Source organism: Gorilla gorilla, chromosome 6, assembly GCF_029281585.2.
Source record: "Gorilla gorilla gorilla isolate KB3781 chromosome 6, NHGRI_mGorGor1-v2.1_pri, whole genome shotgun sequence".
NCBI lineage: Eukaryota > Metazoa > Chordata > Mammalia > Primates > Hominidae > Gorilla > Gorilla gorilla.
The window spans coordinates 163482056-163499721 of NC_073230.2; the positions used below are offsets into that span (position 1 = coordinate 163482056).

General features: G+C 42.6%; 1 protein-coding gene across 4 annotated transcripts in view; it reads left to right on the forward strand.

The window, feature by feature from the left end:
* DPP6 (dipeptidyl peptidase like 6) overlaps positions 1-17666 on the forward strand; it is a 1146878-nt gene that overhangs the window by 881466 nt on the left and 247746 nt on the right. For all 4 annotated transcript variants that reach the window (XM_063708874.1, XM_019031374.4, XM_019031372.4 and 1 more), the window contains one exon: positions 12006-12058. In XM_063708874.1, coding sequence (XP_063564944.1) covers positions 12006-12058 — 53 coding nt within the window. The remainder of the gene's footprint in view (positions 1-12005; positions 12059-17666) is intronic.

The window sequence follows — 17666 nt, forward strand, 5'->3', positions numbered from 1 at the left end:
ATGCAGGAGAGAAAAAGAAGACAGTAAATCGAGCAAGAAAAAGGAAAATGTTGTATTCCGGAGCAGAATTAGGAATGAGTCAGCAGAAAGGTCTGACAAAACAAAATACAAAGGCAGTAAAGTAGGAGGTTGGCTGCCAGGCTGGTGTGAAGCTCGGATACCTGTTTCTCAGCGGCCGCCAGTAGAAGACAGGGATATGACAAGCTTGGGAAGAAAGCAGGCACGCTGGTGTGCATCCTCGAAAATTAGTTAGGAGGAAATTCTCATGGGTTTCTTCCTTTGAATTTCCTCCTAGCAATGCTATGACTGATTTCATTTGTTTCCCAGAAGATGAGCTGAAGACACATAGAAGCAGCTATTGGAATTGAAATGTCCAAGTGGAGACTGAAGGAAATATATATTTTGTAATTACTCAGCTATTTCTGGATGTCACAGATGTTTTTGAAATGCATATTTGGAAACACAGTTGAAATCACAAGTGAAATTTTTATTGTTCATCTCCTAAATGTAAGATTTTTATTTTATTTAGATGCATCCTCAGTTTTTATCATCTTGTTACACTTAGATATTGTCTTCTTAACGACTCATTGCAAAAAGAAGGCATTCTATGTGAAGGGTACAGAGAATGCGAGAAACATTCTCTATCAATGACCTGAACAACTAGGGATTGATCAGAAAAGAAGGAACTAAAGTATAATAGCGTTGGGTGTGGTATGGAAGTGGAAGTCGTTTGAGATACATACTTGAAGAAGCTACAGGTTCAAGAAGAACTCACCATTTCTACTCTCTTAAATGTAAGTTTTGTGAAAGACCAGTGACTACTATAAGTCAGTTTATTCCAGGAGGAGAGAAAGAGCTGAGATATAAATATTGAATCCTAAGGATTTGTCCATTATTTTTGTGTTTGGAATCTGACAACTGTATGTCTTCTATATTTTAACCCTTGTATAAATGGTTGCAGTAAATTGCGTAGAGCAGTGAAGGAAATATGTGCAGCCAAGGGAAAGATCAAGAACCTTCGGTTTACACGGAGCTATTTCCTAATATTTGTTTTGTGTCATATGAACTAAACATCTTTACCTTTTATTAAATATTTCAAATTTTATCTAGTTGTTTGGGGTCCATTAGAAATTTTTTCCTTTTTTTTTTTTTTTTTTTTGAGACAGAGTCTCACTCTGTCACCAGGCTGGAGTTCAGTGGCTCAATCTTGGCTCACTGCAAGCTCCGCCTCCCAGGTTCAAGCGATTTTCCTGCCTCAGCCTCCCAAATAGCTGGAACTACAGGCACCCACCACCATGCCTGGCTAATTTTTTTTCCTTTTTTTTTTTTTTTTTGAGATGGAGTCTCGCTCTGTCGCCCAAGCTGGAGTGCAGTGACGCGATCTCGGCTTACTGCAAGCTCTGCCTCCTGGGTTCTCGCCATTATCCTGCCTCAGCCTCCCGAGTAGCTGGGACTACAGGCCCCTGCCACCATGTCCAGCTTATTGTTTTTGTATTTTTAGTAGAGACGGGGTTTCACCATGTTGGCCAGGCTGGTCTTGATCTCTTGACCTCGTGATCCACCTGCCTCGGCCTCCCAAAGTGCTGGGATTACAGACGTGAGCCACCACGCCCGGCCTTTTTTCCTTTTAAGTCATTATAACAAGACGTTTAACTTCATGCAAATGGTATAAAATACATTGGCAAGGAGTGCAGAAATGTTTGCCAAATATGGTCATTAATATGGGGGTGACTATGACTTGCTTGAGAGAAGAGAAGGGAAGACTTCTCTAGGGAGGACTGATTCATTCAGGAAGTTTTCCATCATCCTTCAACTTCCGCATCAGGACTTACAGTTCACTGGACCATCAGCCACAGGAGTGGGCCCAGACACCAGACAAGAAGTCAGAAGTTTTGGCAAGATGCTGGGTCTTTGGGTGAGTGCCCAGTGAGAGGTACAAATGCAACAGGAGTCTGACGCCATGGAGGGATGTGACTTCTGCAGAATCTTGGGAAGGGGGGAGTGTGGGTTTTGCATGTGGGAGAGACTTAAATAACTTTTATCACAGCCAAATGTGACATGCTAAGGCCTGAACGCATTTATTCATGGTTCAGGCAGCTGTAGCCAGCAACAAGAAGCAGTTAAAGTTATGTACCCACTGAGAGCAGAGAGCGGGGAGGCAGACAGAGGTCAGCACCTGCTTGCCTGGGAGCTGCAGGGTTTCTGAGCGGGAGGGAATGTTAATGGTTGCTTGTTCCATCTCACCAATTCCTGCATTCGTGCATTCTCCTGAATGCACCAGCAAATGGCTTCCATCCTTCTATTAACAGGGGCTGTTGAGCCTTTTCAGTGTTGAAGTATTTCAGACTACCAAAAGACAGTTTCATGGTTCTGAAATCTATTTCCTTCTAATGTGTACTTGTCAGCCTTATTCTTCCCATGGAAGCAAAAGAGACCAGGCCTACTGACATGTACTCATGAAGTTCTCTAAAACCTTAAAGACATCTATCCCTCTCCCCTGGGTCTTCTCTTGTCTGTGCAGAATACTTCCACTTGCTCCAGGCATCTCTCAGGTAGCTTTGTTTCCAGACTCAGCCAACCTGGTCATCTTCTCTGGAGTATTTTGGCTTATTGGTCTCACCACTAGAAAAAAGTGACACCCTCAACTGGACCTGTTACTTCAAATGTTAAGGGAGAAGGTTTTAGACAAGATAGGACAACATGTCTTCCCAGAAAGACCTTATGAGCTGGGTAGCTCTTGTCTCCGCCCACATTATTAGAGATGAGCTCGTTTATTTTAACTATCCAAAGAAGGATCTGGGTGGAAAATGGGGAAAGTCTGCTTCTGCCTCCCCTGCCCTGAATGGCCACCTGATAATTAGCCCTTCCACAAAGTGAGTCCCCAGGGGCTTCCTGGAAGCACAGCAGCTGCTACATCGTGCAGGAACATGACAGTGGATGGAATTAATTACTAAAACCAGCCAAGACCAAGATTAAGGAAGATACCATCTAAATGTGGCAATTCGCGAAGTATTTCTGAAAAATGAGGCATCTGTTTCCTGGTCTCACCTCTCCTCATGTCAGGTGAAAGGTGTGGCGGGGAATGGGGGCTGTAATTCAGATTTAACTGTTTGATTGATCTTCTCGGACTCCTCAAGGTTATCAGAGTAAAAAAAGGAATATGTACAGGATATTGCCTTCATGAAGTGTCTGTCACAGTCCACAAAACCTCAGCTTGGATTGTGAAAGCAGATTGTTTTCTGTCTCCTAGGGAACTGTCTATTGTGTTAATTTCCAGATATGGATATGACTGTGCCATCTAGCACCTAACGGAACTTCTTTTTTTTCTGTTAATGGAACACTTCAAAATTGCAAGAAAATAAACCCTTTGAGTAAACACTTCATTTTCTCATTTTCCTCAGTTTTAGAGCCAAGAAATAGAATATTTTCCAGCTTCTTTTTGGTGCTTTTATTTTTTTCGTTCAGGTTTTAGTATTTTTCCCTTCTCAGCCCTGGCGTCTCATGCAGGTAACTTTCCCTTTTTTTCTCTTTTTTACCACCCAGTCTCTAAATCTCACTTTCTTTTCTCTGTCTCATCTGCCTTTTCTCTGTGTTAACTTTTCCAGTATTTTCAGCCTTGCTTCTCATTATGTTACTATATTGTGTTTCTTTAACTGTGTATACCAGCCATGGGGTTCTTGATTCTAGCTTAAGAAAATCTGACTCTGGGCTCATCTACACCTCCTGTTATTTTTCACTTCCTCTTTGAATGGAATTGTAGGATTAAATAAGGAAAGGATTGTGGAGGTCCCCTGAAGCAATTTTCTTGCAATGCATGCACCCATTCCAGAGGACTCCAGTGGTGCTTCGAGCCCCTGCTCATATGCTATCCATGCTGGGGAGCTCACCACCTCAGGGAGACCATCCATCCTCATACATGCTCTAAGTGGACTGCACTAATGCTGACCAGACACCCAGTCCAAAATCCTGGGTAACAATCTCAGTCATTGAAGGCAGCTGCAACTCTGCCATTCTTAATGGGATTCCGGTTTGCCAAGAGCCCCAGAGAGTAGAAAAGTAAGAGTTTCGTGGACTCTACACAATGCTGGTAACTAGATCATGCAATTCTCAGAATTTAAAAAAGAGTGTTTTTTATTCCTTTCTTGTGATTTGAATTTCCTCACAACCCTTAGCCCTGTATTACACAGAAGGAAACTGAGGCTCAGATAAGTTAAGCAACTTGTGCAATTTCCCCCAGCAAGTGAATAACAGGCTCAGATGACCTCTGCGCCTTACTCTAAAACTGCCTAATAGTAGTAGCTGTGTCCTACTCCAGAGCTACACCTAGCCACCCTCTTCTGCTGGCCTCAGCCTGGTGCATTGTTAGGAAGGGAATACCTGAGGTGATGTGGAGGAGGGAGGGGAGCACAGGCAGTCCAGACAGGGGCAACTGTGGCAACTGTGGCTACTCCAGCATCCCAAACTAGGGCCGTGCTAGAGGGTAGAAAATGTGGTGTAAATTTAAGGGGCATTCTCAAGTTACAAAGTCAAGTGAAACTTGGTAATCATGTTTACATTGACAGTAAGGAAAATAAGCAAGGGGAATGACTGATGCGAATTCCAATATTTTTCTGTGGAAAGACCAGGTACATGGAAGGAAATAGAGAATTCTTTAGTAGAAAAAGAATGTATTTCTCTAATGCCCAGTGATGATGCGCTTTTTTTCATGTTTGTTGGCTGCATAAATGTCTATGCAGCCATAAAACAAATGAGTTCATGTCCTTTGCAGGGACATGGATGAAGCTGGAAGCCATCATTCTCAGCAAACTAACACAAGAACAGAAAACCAAACACCACATGTTCTCATTCATAAGTGGGAGTTGAACAATAAGAACACATGGACACAGGGAGGGGAACATCACACACTGGGGCCTATTGGGGGGTGCGGGGTAAGGGGAGGGAGAACATTAGGACAAATCCCTAATGCATGCAGGGCTTAAAACCTAGATGACAGGTTGATGGGTACAGCAAACCAGCATGGCACATGTATACCTATGTAACAAACCTGCACATTCTGCACGTGTCCCAGAACTTAAAGTAAAATTTAAAAATAATAAAAAATTTCACCTAAAAAAAGAATGTATTTCATTTTCAAAATATTGAATTTGGGGTTAAAGTTTGGCATAAAAACATCCATGTGGGAAGGCCCAGCCCAAGCTAAAAATATAAGTTTAGAACTCAGAAGATACATGAAGCATAAAGACGTAAATTCAGTAGGAAGCTGTGTCAGAAAGCAGAAATGATGGGGACCTGCCAGACCAAGGCTTAGACCAGTGAGGAAGGAGCCCCTGGGATGGCAGGTTGGTGCCTGCCTTCCATTCGGATCTGCAGCAGCAGGAGAGAAAGGTGAAGAGCCTGGATGGAGGGGCAGGAGGCAAAGGAGAGCAGGTCCTGGAATCAGGAAAGGGGAACAGCTCCTGTTGCCTTCATCACGTGCTGCAGGCTGGAAATCGGAAAGATGCCACGTGTTTGGTAGATAAGGGTTAGCTGGGAGAACTCATTTTGAGAATGCTAGGAGTATATTGCAGTGGGTTAAAAGTGAATACAAAGTGAGCCAGTGAAGCAGCGTAGACTTTGCTTGTGAAGGACCATGATAGTTACAAGAAGGAGGCTGGGTGCAGTGGCTCATGCCTGTAATCCAAGCATCTGGGAGGCCGAGGCAGGAGAATCACTTGAGCATGGGAGGCAGCGGTTGCGGTGAGCCAAGATTGCACCACTGCACTCCAGCCTGGGCAACAGAACGAGACTCTGTCTCAAGAAAAAAAAAAAAAAAAAGGAAGGAGCAGTTCCAAGGGAATATGGCCAGAGGTTTTTTGTTTGTTTGTTTTGTTTGTTTGTTTGTTTTCAATGAGGGAGATTTGAGTTATATTCTACAGAATTAGAAGAAGTAATAGGGGAGAATGAGTGGTTAGAAATGTAAGGCACAGTGGAGAAGTTGTTAAAGTTCAACAAGAAGCAGGAGGGTATGAGCTTAGTCTTGCAAAGGAAGATGGCAGTGTTCAAAACTTCAGCCGGATTCAATTTAAAGCTTAATTAAGCAGTGAACAATTCGCAAATTGGGCAGCCTCCTGAGCCACAATAGGCTCTGAGACTCCAGTGCAGCCCCATGGTGGTAGAAGATTTATGGACAGAAAAAGGAAAGTGATGTACAGAAAACAGAAGTGAGGGACAGAAACAGCTGGATTCGTTACAGCTCAGCATTCACCTTATTTGAACATGCTTCAAACAATTGGCTACGTTTGATTAGCCAAAACTTGGTGATTGGCGCAAGAGTAGGTAATGGTCTGTTTACACCTCCACTGGTTATAATTCACAATGTACAAAGAAACCTTTAGGCTGAACTTAAAACATGTAAGGAGGCAGCTTTAGGCTAAACGTGACTTAACGGTAGCTTCTTTGTAGGCGAGGAAGGATGGAGGAGAGGCCTGACTTAGGGCACTTGACCTAGGAAGGAAGAGTAGAAGATGGATTTGAGAAAGACTTAGAAAGTTACTGATTAGAAATTGGGCACTATTTGATTGAACTGGAGTAGGGGAAGCAAGGGGTCAAAGAATGGAGGGAAGGAAAACTACATTTTCAACTCAGCTTACTGAGTGCATGATGGAGCTACCAACTGAGATAGGGATTATCAAAAGGGAGCAAGGTTTAGGGGCTGCTGAAGAGTTTATTCTGGAGCAAATTGAGTTTTTGGTGCCTGTGAGACATAGCATGCAGTCATCTGATATATTGGTCTGTAGCTGGACCTGTGGGAGTTACTGATATTTAGGTAATTTAGGTTACGGTTTAAAACCTCAAGAATGGAAGATTTCATAGGGGAGGAGGATGTAAAGGGAGTAGATGAGTGGCCAAAGAAAAAACTCAGTGTCCACGATGGTACTGAGAAAGAAAAGACCTTAGAAATCTAAAGTATGGGTCCGTCGGAGAGAAGGAGGGGAGAGGGTAGAAATTTCCTGACTAGAGGGAAATTTTAGAGAGATAAGAAGCAGACCAAATATGAACTCACCCTGTGACAAATCCTCAACTGCTTTCTAAAAAATTATTGAATGCCAGTGTCAACTATTTTGTGTGTGATATATTAAAAAAATAATTTGCTGAAACTGTTTTTCCATCTTGTGGATAGTGTTTTGGGAAATAAGTTCTCCTTTATTCATTTTCCAGGAGAGATATTAATGTAATGGTATAGGATGAGACTAAAATAACTCATATTCATGAACTTCTAAAAAATGGCACTCTTAGAAAAATAACTGAAAGCAGCCTTACTAATTTCCAATCTTTGTATTTTTTATGATCAGAAATATTTAGTCTGTTTTATTTTTTATTTTTATTTGTATTTGTATTTATTTATTTATTTATTTATTTATTTAGTTTTTGAGATGAAGTCTTGCTCTGTGGCCCAGGCTGGAGTGCAAGGGCATGATCTCAGTTCACTGCAACCTCCGCCTCGTGGGTTCAAGTGATTCTTCCACCTCAGCCTCCCGAGTAGCTGCGATTACAGGCACCCGCCATCCTGCCTGGCTAATTTTTGTATTTTTGTAGAGATGGAGTTTCACCATGTTGACTAGGCTGGTCTTGAACTTCTGACCTCAGGTGATCCACCCGCCTCAGCCTCCCAAAGTGCTGGGATTACAGGCATGAGCCACCACTCCTGGCCTAGAGTCTATTATTTTAAAGAAAGAAACATAAATACAACATTGACCACAGAAAAAGAAAAAGACTTTATCTCTCTCTAAGGAACAAATTCTTTCAGTGAGATGCAGCTTTCTTAGTGCCTTTCTAGATAAGACATTGTACAAATGAAAACTCTTCAATTTGTACTCTTTAAACAGTCATTCCCTTTGTGCCTGCAGTTCTTTTGGCTTGATGTTGAGGAAGATTTTGTGGAAGACAATGATATTTTATTGCTTCATCTTGGAGCAAGGAGAAAATTGTTTCTCTTCTTCCCACTTCCCCATTTTTTAAGAGTAGTGCTCGAGTCACACTTGCACTTTCATGCTGAAGCCTTCTATTTGCATCAACAGTGTGTTCTGGAATGCCACTTTCACATTCCCGCACTTGGCAGACCCAGCTTCTCAGGTTTTCTCTATTTCTTGACTTTATTCATTTTTGTTTCAGCCTTTCTTTTTTTTTCTTTCTTTTTCTTTTTAATTATACTTTAAGTTTTAGGGTACATGTGCACAACATGCAGGTTTATTACATATGTATACATGTGCCATGTTGGTGTGCTGCACCCATTAACTTGTCATTTACATTAGGTATATCTCCTAATGCTATCCCTCCCCCCTCCCCCCACCCCACAACAGTCCCCGGTGTGTGATTTTCCCCTTCCTGAGTCCATGTGTTCTCATTGTTCAATTCCCACCTATGAGTCAGAACATGCGGTGTTTGGTTTTTTGTCCTTGCGCTAGTTTGCTGAGAATGATGGTTTCCACCTTCATCCATGTCCCTACAAAGGACATGAACTCATCATTTTTTATGGCTGCATAGTATTCCATGGTGTATATGTGCCACATTTTCTTAATCCAGTCTATCACTGTTGGACATTTGGGTTGGTTCCTACCCAAAGGATAATAAATCATGCTGCTACAAAGACACATGCACATGTATGTTTCAGCCTTTCTTATTGGCGATTCCATTTTCCAGATATTCTATTCTAGTCCCCATGCATACATTTTGGTTTTGATTTGGTTTGGTTTGGGAGTTTCTTGCCTAACAGTACAGACGAACAATTAAAAGCAGTTCTCTCCTCCTCCTCCTCCTCCTCTTCTTCCTCCTCCTCCTCCTCCTCCTCCTCTTCTTCCTCCTCCTCCTCCTCTTCCTCCTCTTCCCCTTCTCCTTCTCCTTCCTCTTCTTCTTCTCCTTCTTCTTCCTTCTTCTTCTTTCTTCTTGCCATGGCCTTGATAGGGTTATTTTAATTGCTCTCCCCCTTTCTTATGAGCACCACTTAAAAGATATCCACAGAGCTGAATTGCAGGGGTGGGTAGTGGTATATTCAAAGATGAATGTAAAGATGTAACTCTAGGTGTTTGTTTTGGGGATGGCATAACCAGGGAATGAATTTAAATCACTGTTTCTAGATGGATTAAAGCAATGGACCTTCACCCAGGAAAGATGGCAGGTATTCTTACTTTGCATATTTATTATATTTGTTGCTATACTGAAATTTTCAGCTGACAACAGCGAACACGGACTTCTGACTTGAGAGTTACGAGATACAAGCTTGGTTCAGGCAATTTCCAAGGGATTGTTTAGAGAGAGACAGAACTCAGGTCAAATCCCACTTGACTTTAACTTAAATTCCTTAAGATTTTATTTTCCTACCTGTACAAATAGGACAATAATATCTGCCTCATAAAGACTAAATGAGTTCTTGCATGGTAAGGAGCTGTCAGAGTACCTAATATGTGGCATGTGCTCCATAAATGCCACCCACCCCCACCACACACTTCAGCTCACCACTGTCACCATCTCTGGGACTTGGCTTGGCTGCAGTAATATCAAAGGCTTCCTCTGAGTGCTTCAGTCTGTGAGTGGTCCTCTCCCAGCCCCTCACCACCTCTGTCCTGATACTATTTTAACAAGGAATTTATCTGTTTGCTTTAGAAGTTGCTGGAAGTTTACAAAGAAGAAACCCAGTAGTTCAGAAGAAACGTATCTAAATCTGATTTTAAAATTATCTGTTTTCTCTGGATTTAAACTAGCTATATTACTTACCTATTGCTATATAAGAAATTACCCCAAACTTAGTGGCTTAAGACAGCCAACATTTAATCTTGCAGTCACTGTGGGTCAGGAACTCGAGAACATCTTAGCTGTGTGGCTCTGGCTCAGGGTCCCTCATGAGGCCAGCATCAAGACATTAGCCAGGGTTGCAGTCATCCGAAGGCTTGACCAGAGATGGGGAACCCATTTCCACATCCACTCACATGGCTTCTGGCAAGAGGCAGTCTAACGGGTATGAGCCTCAGACTCTCCATGGGGCTGCTTGAGTGTCCTCACAACATGGCAGCCAGCTTCCTCAGAGCAAGTGGTATGAAAGACAGCAAGAAGGAAGCCACGATACCTCTTATAAGCTGGCTGCAGAAGCCTAACACCCTCACTGCTACTGTATTCTGTTCATGAGGGTCACTAAGTCAGCCAACACTAAAGGGTACAGAATTAGGTTCCATCTCTTCTCTCTCCTCCTCTCCTCTTCCCCCTTTCTCTTTCCTTTATCCTCCTTTTCTCTTTTTGTGCCTCAGTTTCTTACCTGACCAAAGGTAACTTCTGCCCCCTAGGGATGCTATGAAAACAAAGTGAGATCAATCATATGAAAAGGCGGTTTTGGAAGGAGAGTTCAGAAACTCTATATAATATACCATATACCATAACCATGGAAACCTGAGATCAGCTCTGTCTAGCTTCCTGCTCTTGCATCTGAAGAAGCCGTTCCAGCTCACACAGGCATGGCTTAGTCACAGTGCAGCATGGGGTCCTTTAATGGGTCCTCTCTGAGCGGTGACCTGCTCAGGACACAGGAGCCAGCACCAGGCCCTTCCTTCCTTCTCCTGGGCAAGCAGCACCACTCATCCCAGCAGAAATAGAAAAAGGAGTTAAGTTCCTGTGTTCCTTATTAGATTGCTGTAGCAGCTCCATAAAGCTCTCCTACACAGTCCAGTCTGTTAGTGGCTGTTTCTTTATGACTAAAGCAGCACTTTCCCATCTGCTGCCCTCAAAGCAAGGGGCCCCGGGCCGCATATTTCTGGTTCAGGGGTCTCAAGATCTCTGAAAGCACCAGATTGTTGGGATTTAAGTGCTGTTGTTTATTTTTATATCTGGGTCCTGTTCCTCCAAATAACTCCAAGACCATTGTGATTTTCTAGAAGTTAATTCAGTGGTCCAGGCTAGGTAGGGAATGGTGGTATTAGCAAATCCTACCTGTTTTCTTTGCAAGCTCATTTCCATCATTGTCCTCCAAATGCATTTCGCTGTTCAAAGTACTCTACCTTGGATATGTCTGCCTTTGCCTTCACGTCCCTCACCTATTATCTTTAGAAAGGTGGTTTTAAATGTTGGTCACTGAACATTTAGCCACACAGGGCACCAGCTCTCAGAGGTTTCACAAGTAAAGGTAAGGGTTGGGGGAAATGAAATACGGTTCAACGCAACAGAGTAACCCACATATTCCGTATGTTCAACAAGGTCTCTACCCAGGAGGCTGGCGATGAAGGATGCTAACATTTCTTGAACCGCCATCTTCTCCCTTCTTTTGGGTAACCCTCGAATTGTGCTTATGGTTATCTATGGATTGTGGAGTCATTTCCCGGCTCAGGAGGTTAAGAAAAGCGTCCGAGATTTGAGGGTTACAGGAGTTTGGAAGCACTGTTTTTCTGGTTTTCTGTTACCTCCATTTTAAAGCCGTGATACTTCCAACTGCCCTTTTTCAGTAAGTTCTTGTTGACTACTCTCTTGAAACTGAAAGATGCATATCCCGTTGTACAGGGGGTCAAAAGTGTGCCCAATTAAGCCTGCCTTGACTTCAATATTGCAACTCACTGAAGACACACAGTGGAATTTCTGGTGGACCCCTTGCCATAACCCACAGGGAACTCTAGCTGTACATGGGTCTTACTGACCCGTTGGGTCTAGCTGACTGTGCCTGATGGTCTCCAATGACCAAGGTGTCCTCATTAGTTCTGTGCTATATTTAGTTAAGCCTGATATCTGTGCCCCTAATTTAATCACACACCAGGTAGCCATGGAGATGACATCAAGCCTCTGGCTGCCCTATAAACCATTGCAAATGCTGAAAATAAAATAAACAGGATATGCAAATTGACTTCCTAAGTAAATAAAAGACTTTGTCTCCAGGTGTTGGGATTAGCTGCTTTTGGTTCACTGATGTTTGTTAGGATTCACGGTGATTTGAAAAATATCATAGTAACAGCCTTTGTCTCAATGCCTACTTTTTTCCTTTTTGTCTGTTGCAGATATATCAACACTCGTATACTGGATATTATGTCCTGAGCAAAATTCCTCATGGGTAAGAGTGTTCTTTTCTTTCTTTTAATTAGAAATATGCAGGGCAAAGTGAAGGGTAGAACACGGATGAGCTGCTTAACCCTTAGGGCGGGAAATGGCGTTCCAGTTCTCACAGCCAAGGGTGCTGGTATCGCGGCACCTCTGGGACTCTCCCTAGATAATGACACTAAGGATGTCAGGGGGTCACTTGAGTCCACTCACTTCCCCATTTGTGAAGCCCCCTTCCTAGAGCAACTTTGCCCTCTTCCTGTGCTGGTTCCTGCGGTTGACCCTGGAGGTTCTGCAGAGCCGGACGTTCCCCTCTGCTTTGTAATCACCTGCAGCCTCCTCTCAGGCAAGGTGAGGTGGCCCTTGGCCTCCCACGAGGGTTCCTGGTTATACCCACACTAGCAGAATAGAAGCCTCTCTCAGCCCACCACATGTCATCAGAGACAAATCTGGAACATATTTATGGGATTACGGTAAACTACTCTGGTCAGACATTCAGCAGTGCATTGGGAATGGGTTGGGCAAGTGGTATTAGTGCTGCTCTACACATCACTCCGAGGGGGTTTCAGCGGCGTGTGTGTTCTTGTTTTATTGTCCTTTCTGAGCTTGGCTGTGCTCCCAGGGCCGGGTTTCAGTGCCTGCTTTTGACTGGGCCCCCCGGCTTCATTCTTTCATGACCTCACATTGCACTGCTAACCTCATCCGGTCTCTCAATAATGTATTGTCCAGAGCAGGAGCGAGTTTAGTTTTCAGTGCTGGGCAGGCGTCTCCCACACGACCCTCAGATGCCTGATCAGCTTCACCTTTGGAACCCAGAGCAGAAAAGACATTGGTTAGGGTTTGGTGAAACCCCATGTTGAGTCAGACACAGATGAAAAATGGTTGCAGAACTAGGAAAGTCTGTCGAGGAGAATATTTTGTTGTTTTATCTTCATTCTTTCTTCGTCTCCTCTTCCCTCCTCCTTCCCTCCCCTATTCTCATTCCCTTCTCCTGGCCTTCCTGTTCCCCACCTCATGTTTCTCTTTCCTGTCTTCTGTGGTTTCTACTGGCGTGCTTTGCAAAGGTGAGGTGCTCAGGAAAGGTTGATAAAGAAACTGAATTGTGCTGCAGATAGTGTCATGTAGGCTCCTGTGAATATCTAGGTTGAGGCATCCTCATTTCCCAAGCAAATTTTAACAGCAGGAGTGGCTAGAAAGCATTGTTCCATAGGTGAGCATTAATCACAGCATGAGTGTTTATAGCTACAGCTCTCTGTTTTCTACACAGCTTAGAATACAGGCAAGTCCTTGGAAAACAAACTCGAATAAACTAATTTCATGTGGGCTTTAGACAAAGGGAAGACGCATGTGGATCTTCAGCAAATTGTGACCAATAGTTTCTGTTAGATTATTAGAAAAATGAAGCCCAAAGAAAGCAAAGATGGCCCAAGTTGCAAAAATAAACTATTCATACAAATTTTTCATTAAAAGTATGTTTTAAATAGAAACCCAAATATTCTTCAGTAAAGAGGAATTATCCCATTCTTTCCCAAGCAGACATATATCTTCAGAGGTCATGGCAGGCAGGACTATAATTATGCCTTGAGATTTATCTGCCCCTTCTGGGAACAATAGAATTTGTTGTAGATGATAGATATTTCGTTCCATCTTATATTCAATTTGTAAAACTCGAAACTCTAAAAGCAGTTGATGCCTAACGTATTGTGTTAATATTTTACTGCATCAGTCAGCATTTGGAGGAAACAGATTCTAGGAACTTGGCACAGGAGTTTGCTGAATAAGCTAGCAAAGCTCAGGCCATGATAGTCTGTGTTGAAGGCTCGGCTTCTGCACTTACATACCTGGAGCCTGGTGATGATCTGCCTTATAGATGACCCCAACACGGAGGGAGCTGCTTCTGGTGTCTTTAATGGAATCAGAGCGAGAATAATCCCCCTGGTTTATTGGTTAGCTTTCATATACCTTTATCCCTGTTCACCAACCTGCAAGAAAAGCATTCTTATTTCCATTTTAAGTGAGAGCTCCAAGAGGTCATCACCTTCCCCTCACCTCCTAGCTACTGTATGCTTGAGTCTCAGCGTAAGTCAGGCTGACTCGAAATCCCATGCTAGTAAAAAAAACTCGTGGCTCACACCTGTAATCCCAACACTCTGGGAGGCCAAGGCGGGCAGATCACTTGAGGTCAGGAGTTTGAGACCAGCCTAGCCAACATGGTGAAACCCCATCTCTACTAAAAATACAAAAATTAGCCAGGCATGGTGGTGCACACCTCTAGTCCCAGCTACTCGGGAGGCTGAGGCAGGAGAATCGCTTGAACCTGGGAGGCTAGAGGTTGCAGTGAGCTGAGATTGTACCACTGCACTCCAGCCTAGGTGACAGAGTGAGACTCTGTCAAAAAAAAACAAAACAAAAACAAAAACAACAATTGGGATTAATTCAAAATTCACAATGCAGAGAACAAACGTGATAGCTATAAAGATGAGATTTTTTAGTGACATACTACTTTCTCTTCCTAGGGTTCTTATAGGATTGAAAGATGTAGCAAGTACATTTATTGGAAAACAACCTCTGGGGGTGCCAAAGTCAGTGTCCCACCCTGTCACCATGTCACTGAACACAGCACGCCTGAAGGGGCGTTGCTCAACCTGCTCAATTCTTCCTCTTTGTCATAAGACCATTGATGAGAAATTAGCCAATTAATTCATTGCAAATATTGTCAGAGTCTGATTTGTCTTAATGAGACAGTGGAACTCCGAGCGGTATCTCCGTAGGCCTGGAGCTTCGTGACCCCTTGGTCATCACTGTCACCGGTGTGCGTGCTCCCCCAGGTGGCAGAAAAAGAACACAGCCCGGAGCTCTAAGTCTGAGGATCTAGGTGGGTTTTGGATAGGGAGGAAAGCACAATTGTCTTTTAAAAATAAAAATGTCCCTACTAAAATATTTGAATGTACATTATTCATGTAGAAGAAAACTAAGAGATTTTCTTAATTTAGAAAACACATATCTGTACCTTTTTCACTAATTCTCATCTTTCCTTTCCTCGCTCCTCCCTCTAAATTAAAGCCAGAGGCTGTGCAATCTTCAGGATGGTTTTGTCATTTATAGCTTGATTTTTTTTTCTTAGCTTCAGTCTTTGCAACCAGCCAGAGAAAAGGGTCTAATTAATGTTCTCATGCCCTCTGATTTCTGTTGTCCTTCCTTTTTGCAAATGGCAAAAGAGTTTCAGGAGGGACTACCCCTTTCCCATCCCCCTCTCACTCCCCAGTCCCTGCTGTTAGCTTCCTTCCTCCGATGGCTGTGACCTCTATAGCTGGGGCCAGGTAGAGTTCTTTCCGCGTGGAAGGTGGGAGTTGCAATGAGACTCCCAAGACAGCTGAATTTTTATATAATCAAAAATCTATTACCTAAGGGTAGGTTTGTTTGACTTTGACATACCAAGCTTCCAAAAATTGTATTCTTAAATTGTATCCTAAAAGGACATATGCCTTTTACAACAAATCTATATTTTAGCGGAACTAAAGCTAGTTATTTTTAACATAAAGCATTTCACTAGAAGTTTTTATATCAGAATTTTAATAAAATAAGGAATCTTCCATGGTGGAGTCAAGGATCTGTTAGGTGTTTCCATATAAGTATTTTTGTAGACTTGGCTACTGCATGACATTTTCCTGGCATGACTTCTTTTTCTAGAATTAGTTTTGTCTTTATATTTTTTAGGGTCTAAAGCCAAAGGCAAAATTATCTATATTTATGTCTATTATCTATCTACTTAGCTATCTATCTATACACACGCATATACATAATACACACTTTTAATAATAGTAATAATGTATTTCTAAAATGTAGTCTCATATCCAATAGGATTGTTCTGAAAGACATATGGACTTTTTTCTATAACCGAAATCAATTTGAAGAAAAATTGGTCCTATCACTTTATTATGTAATGTTGGCAATTAGGGGTCTGGCAAACTCAGAACTGTAATAGAATAGAAACTGCTGGGTGTTCAAAGGCTTTTTTTTACGTGACTGGCCATGTTCTGTGGATATTGTTGCTCTAACTTTGCTTACCTACTGGTAATTTTCAGGCACCAAACAAAACTGTGAAAAAATTGTGTTCCTTTAGAATTGTAGTTGACTTTTTAAAGCCATATTCTGTATCTGTGGAAACAGGAAACTGAGACATCACTTCCTTCTACCTGGAACTGCTCTCTAAGTTTATAGACTGCGATCCAGAGGAGCATTCTGTTTATTTGGGAAGTAGATATCTAGGTCGAGAATGTACAGTGCCCAGTGCCAGCCTAATAGCATCATGCCAGGCAGTGACTTAGACCCTGCAGCCACATAGACCTGAACTTGAACCCATCGTGCTGCTGACTTCTGGTTGTGTGACCTTGAGAGTTGTTCTACTTCCATAGGTCTTAGGATCCATATAAAAAGATCATAATAATAGTGCCCACTTTGGCCTGGCATGGTGGCTCATGCCTGTAATCCCAGCACTTTGGGAGGCCGAAGCAGGTGGATCACCTGAGGTCAGGAGTTTGAGACCAGCCTGGCCTGTTGCAAAACCCCGTCTCTACTAAAAATACAAAATTAGCTGGGCATGGTGGCGGGTACCTGTAATCCCAGCTACTCAGGAGGCTGAGGCAGGAGAATCGCTTGAACGCAAGAGGCGGAGGTTGCAGTGAGCTGAGATTGTACCATTGCACTCCAGCCTGGGAGACAAAGCAAGACTCCATCTCAAAAAACAAAACAAAACAAAAAAGTTAGTGCCCACCTCATAGGCTTGTTAGAAGAATTAAATGGAATGGCTGGGTGTGGTGGCTCATGCCTGTAATCCCAGCACTGTGGGAGGCTGATGTGGGTGGATCACTTGAAGTCAGGAGTTCGAGACCAGCCTGGCCAACATGGTGAAACCCCATCTCTACTAAAAATACAAAACTTGGCCGGGCTTGGTGAGGCTGAGGCACAAGAATCACTTAAACCTGGGAGTCGGAGTTTGCAGTGAGCTGAGATTGTGCCACTGCACTCCAGCCTGGGTGGGAGAGCGAGACTCCATCTCAAAAAAAGAATTAAGTGGAATGATATATGCAAAACACCCAGCAAAGAATTTTGCATCTAGTGAGTGATTAGTTAATATTGTAGTATGTACCCAATATATATTTGTAGTCTTATAATTAAATATTATCAGACTTTAGTTTCTAGCCATCTTGAAAATCTTTTCTGTTACAAATGAAGGAATAATATAATCCTAAAATCATACAATTCTCTTTAATAATTTTTCTAAGCTGAGGCTTGTTTCATGACACTCAGGTAATTATAATGTCTTTCTAATTTTAATTTCCCTCTTAAAAGAGGTATCTATGGCCTCAACTGTCTACAATTCTCAATACTCAATAATTTTTTTTATCTCATCTCATTCTGACCTTCTGCAATTAACTTTCCAGCATTCTTGTTTGGCCCCCCATGGAAGCAGAAAAGATACTGTGTCAGCAAATACTTATTGAAATACTATCTGGAGCAATGAAAGCATGGTTGCTATCCTTAAGAAATTAAAAATCTTGTTGCAAAGGAAAGATACAGACTTATATAATAAAATGTTGTAAAGTCTGTTAAGTGAGTAA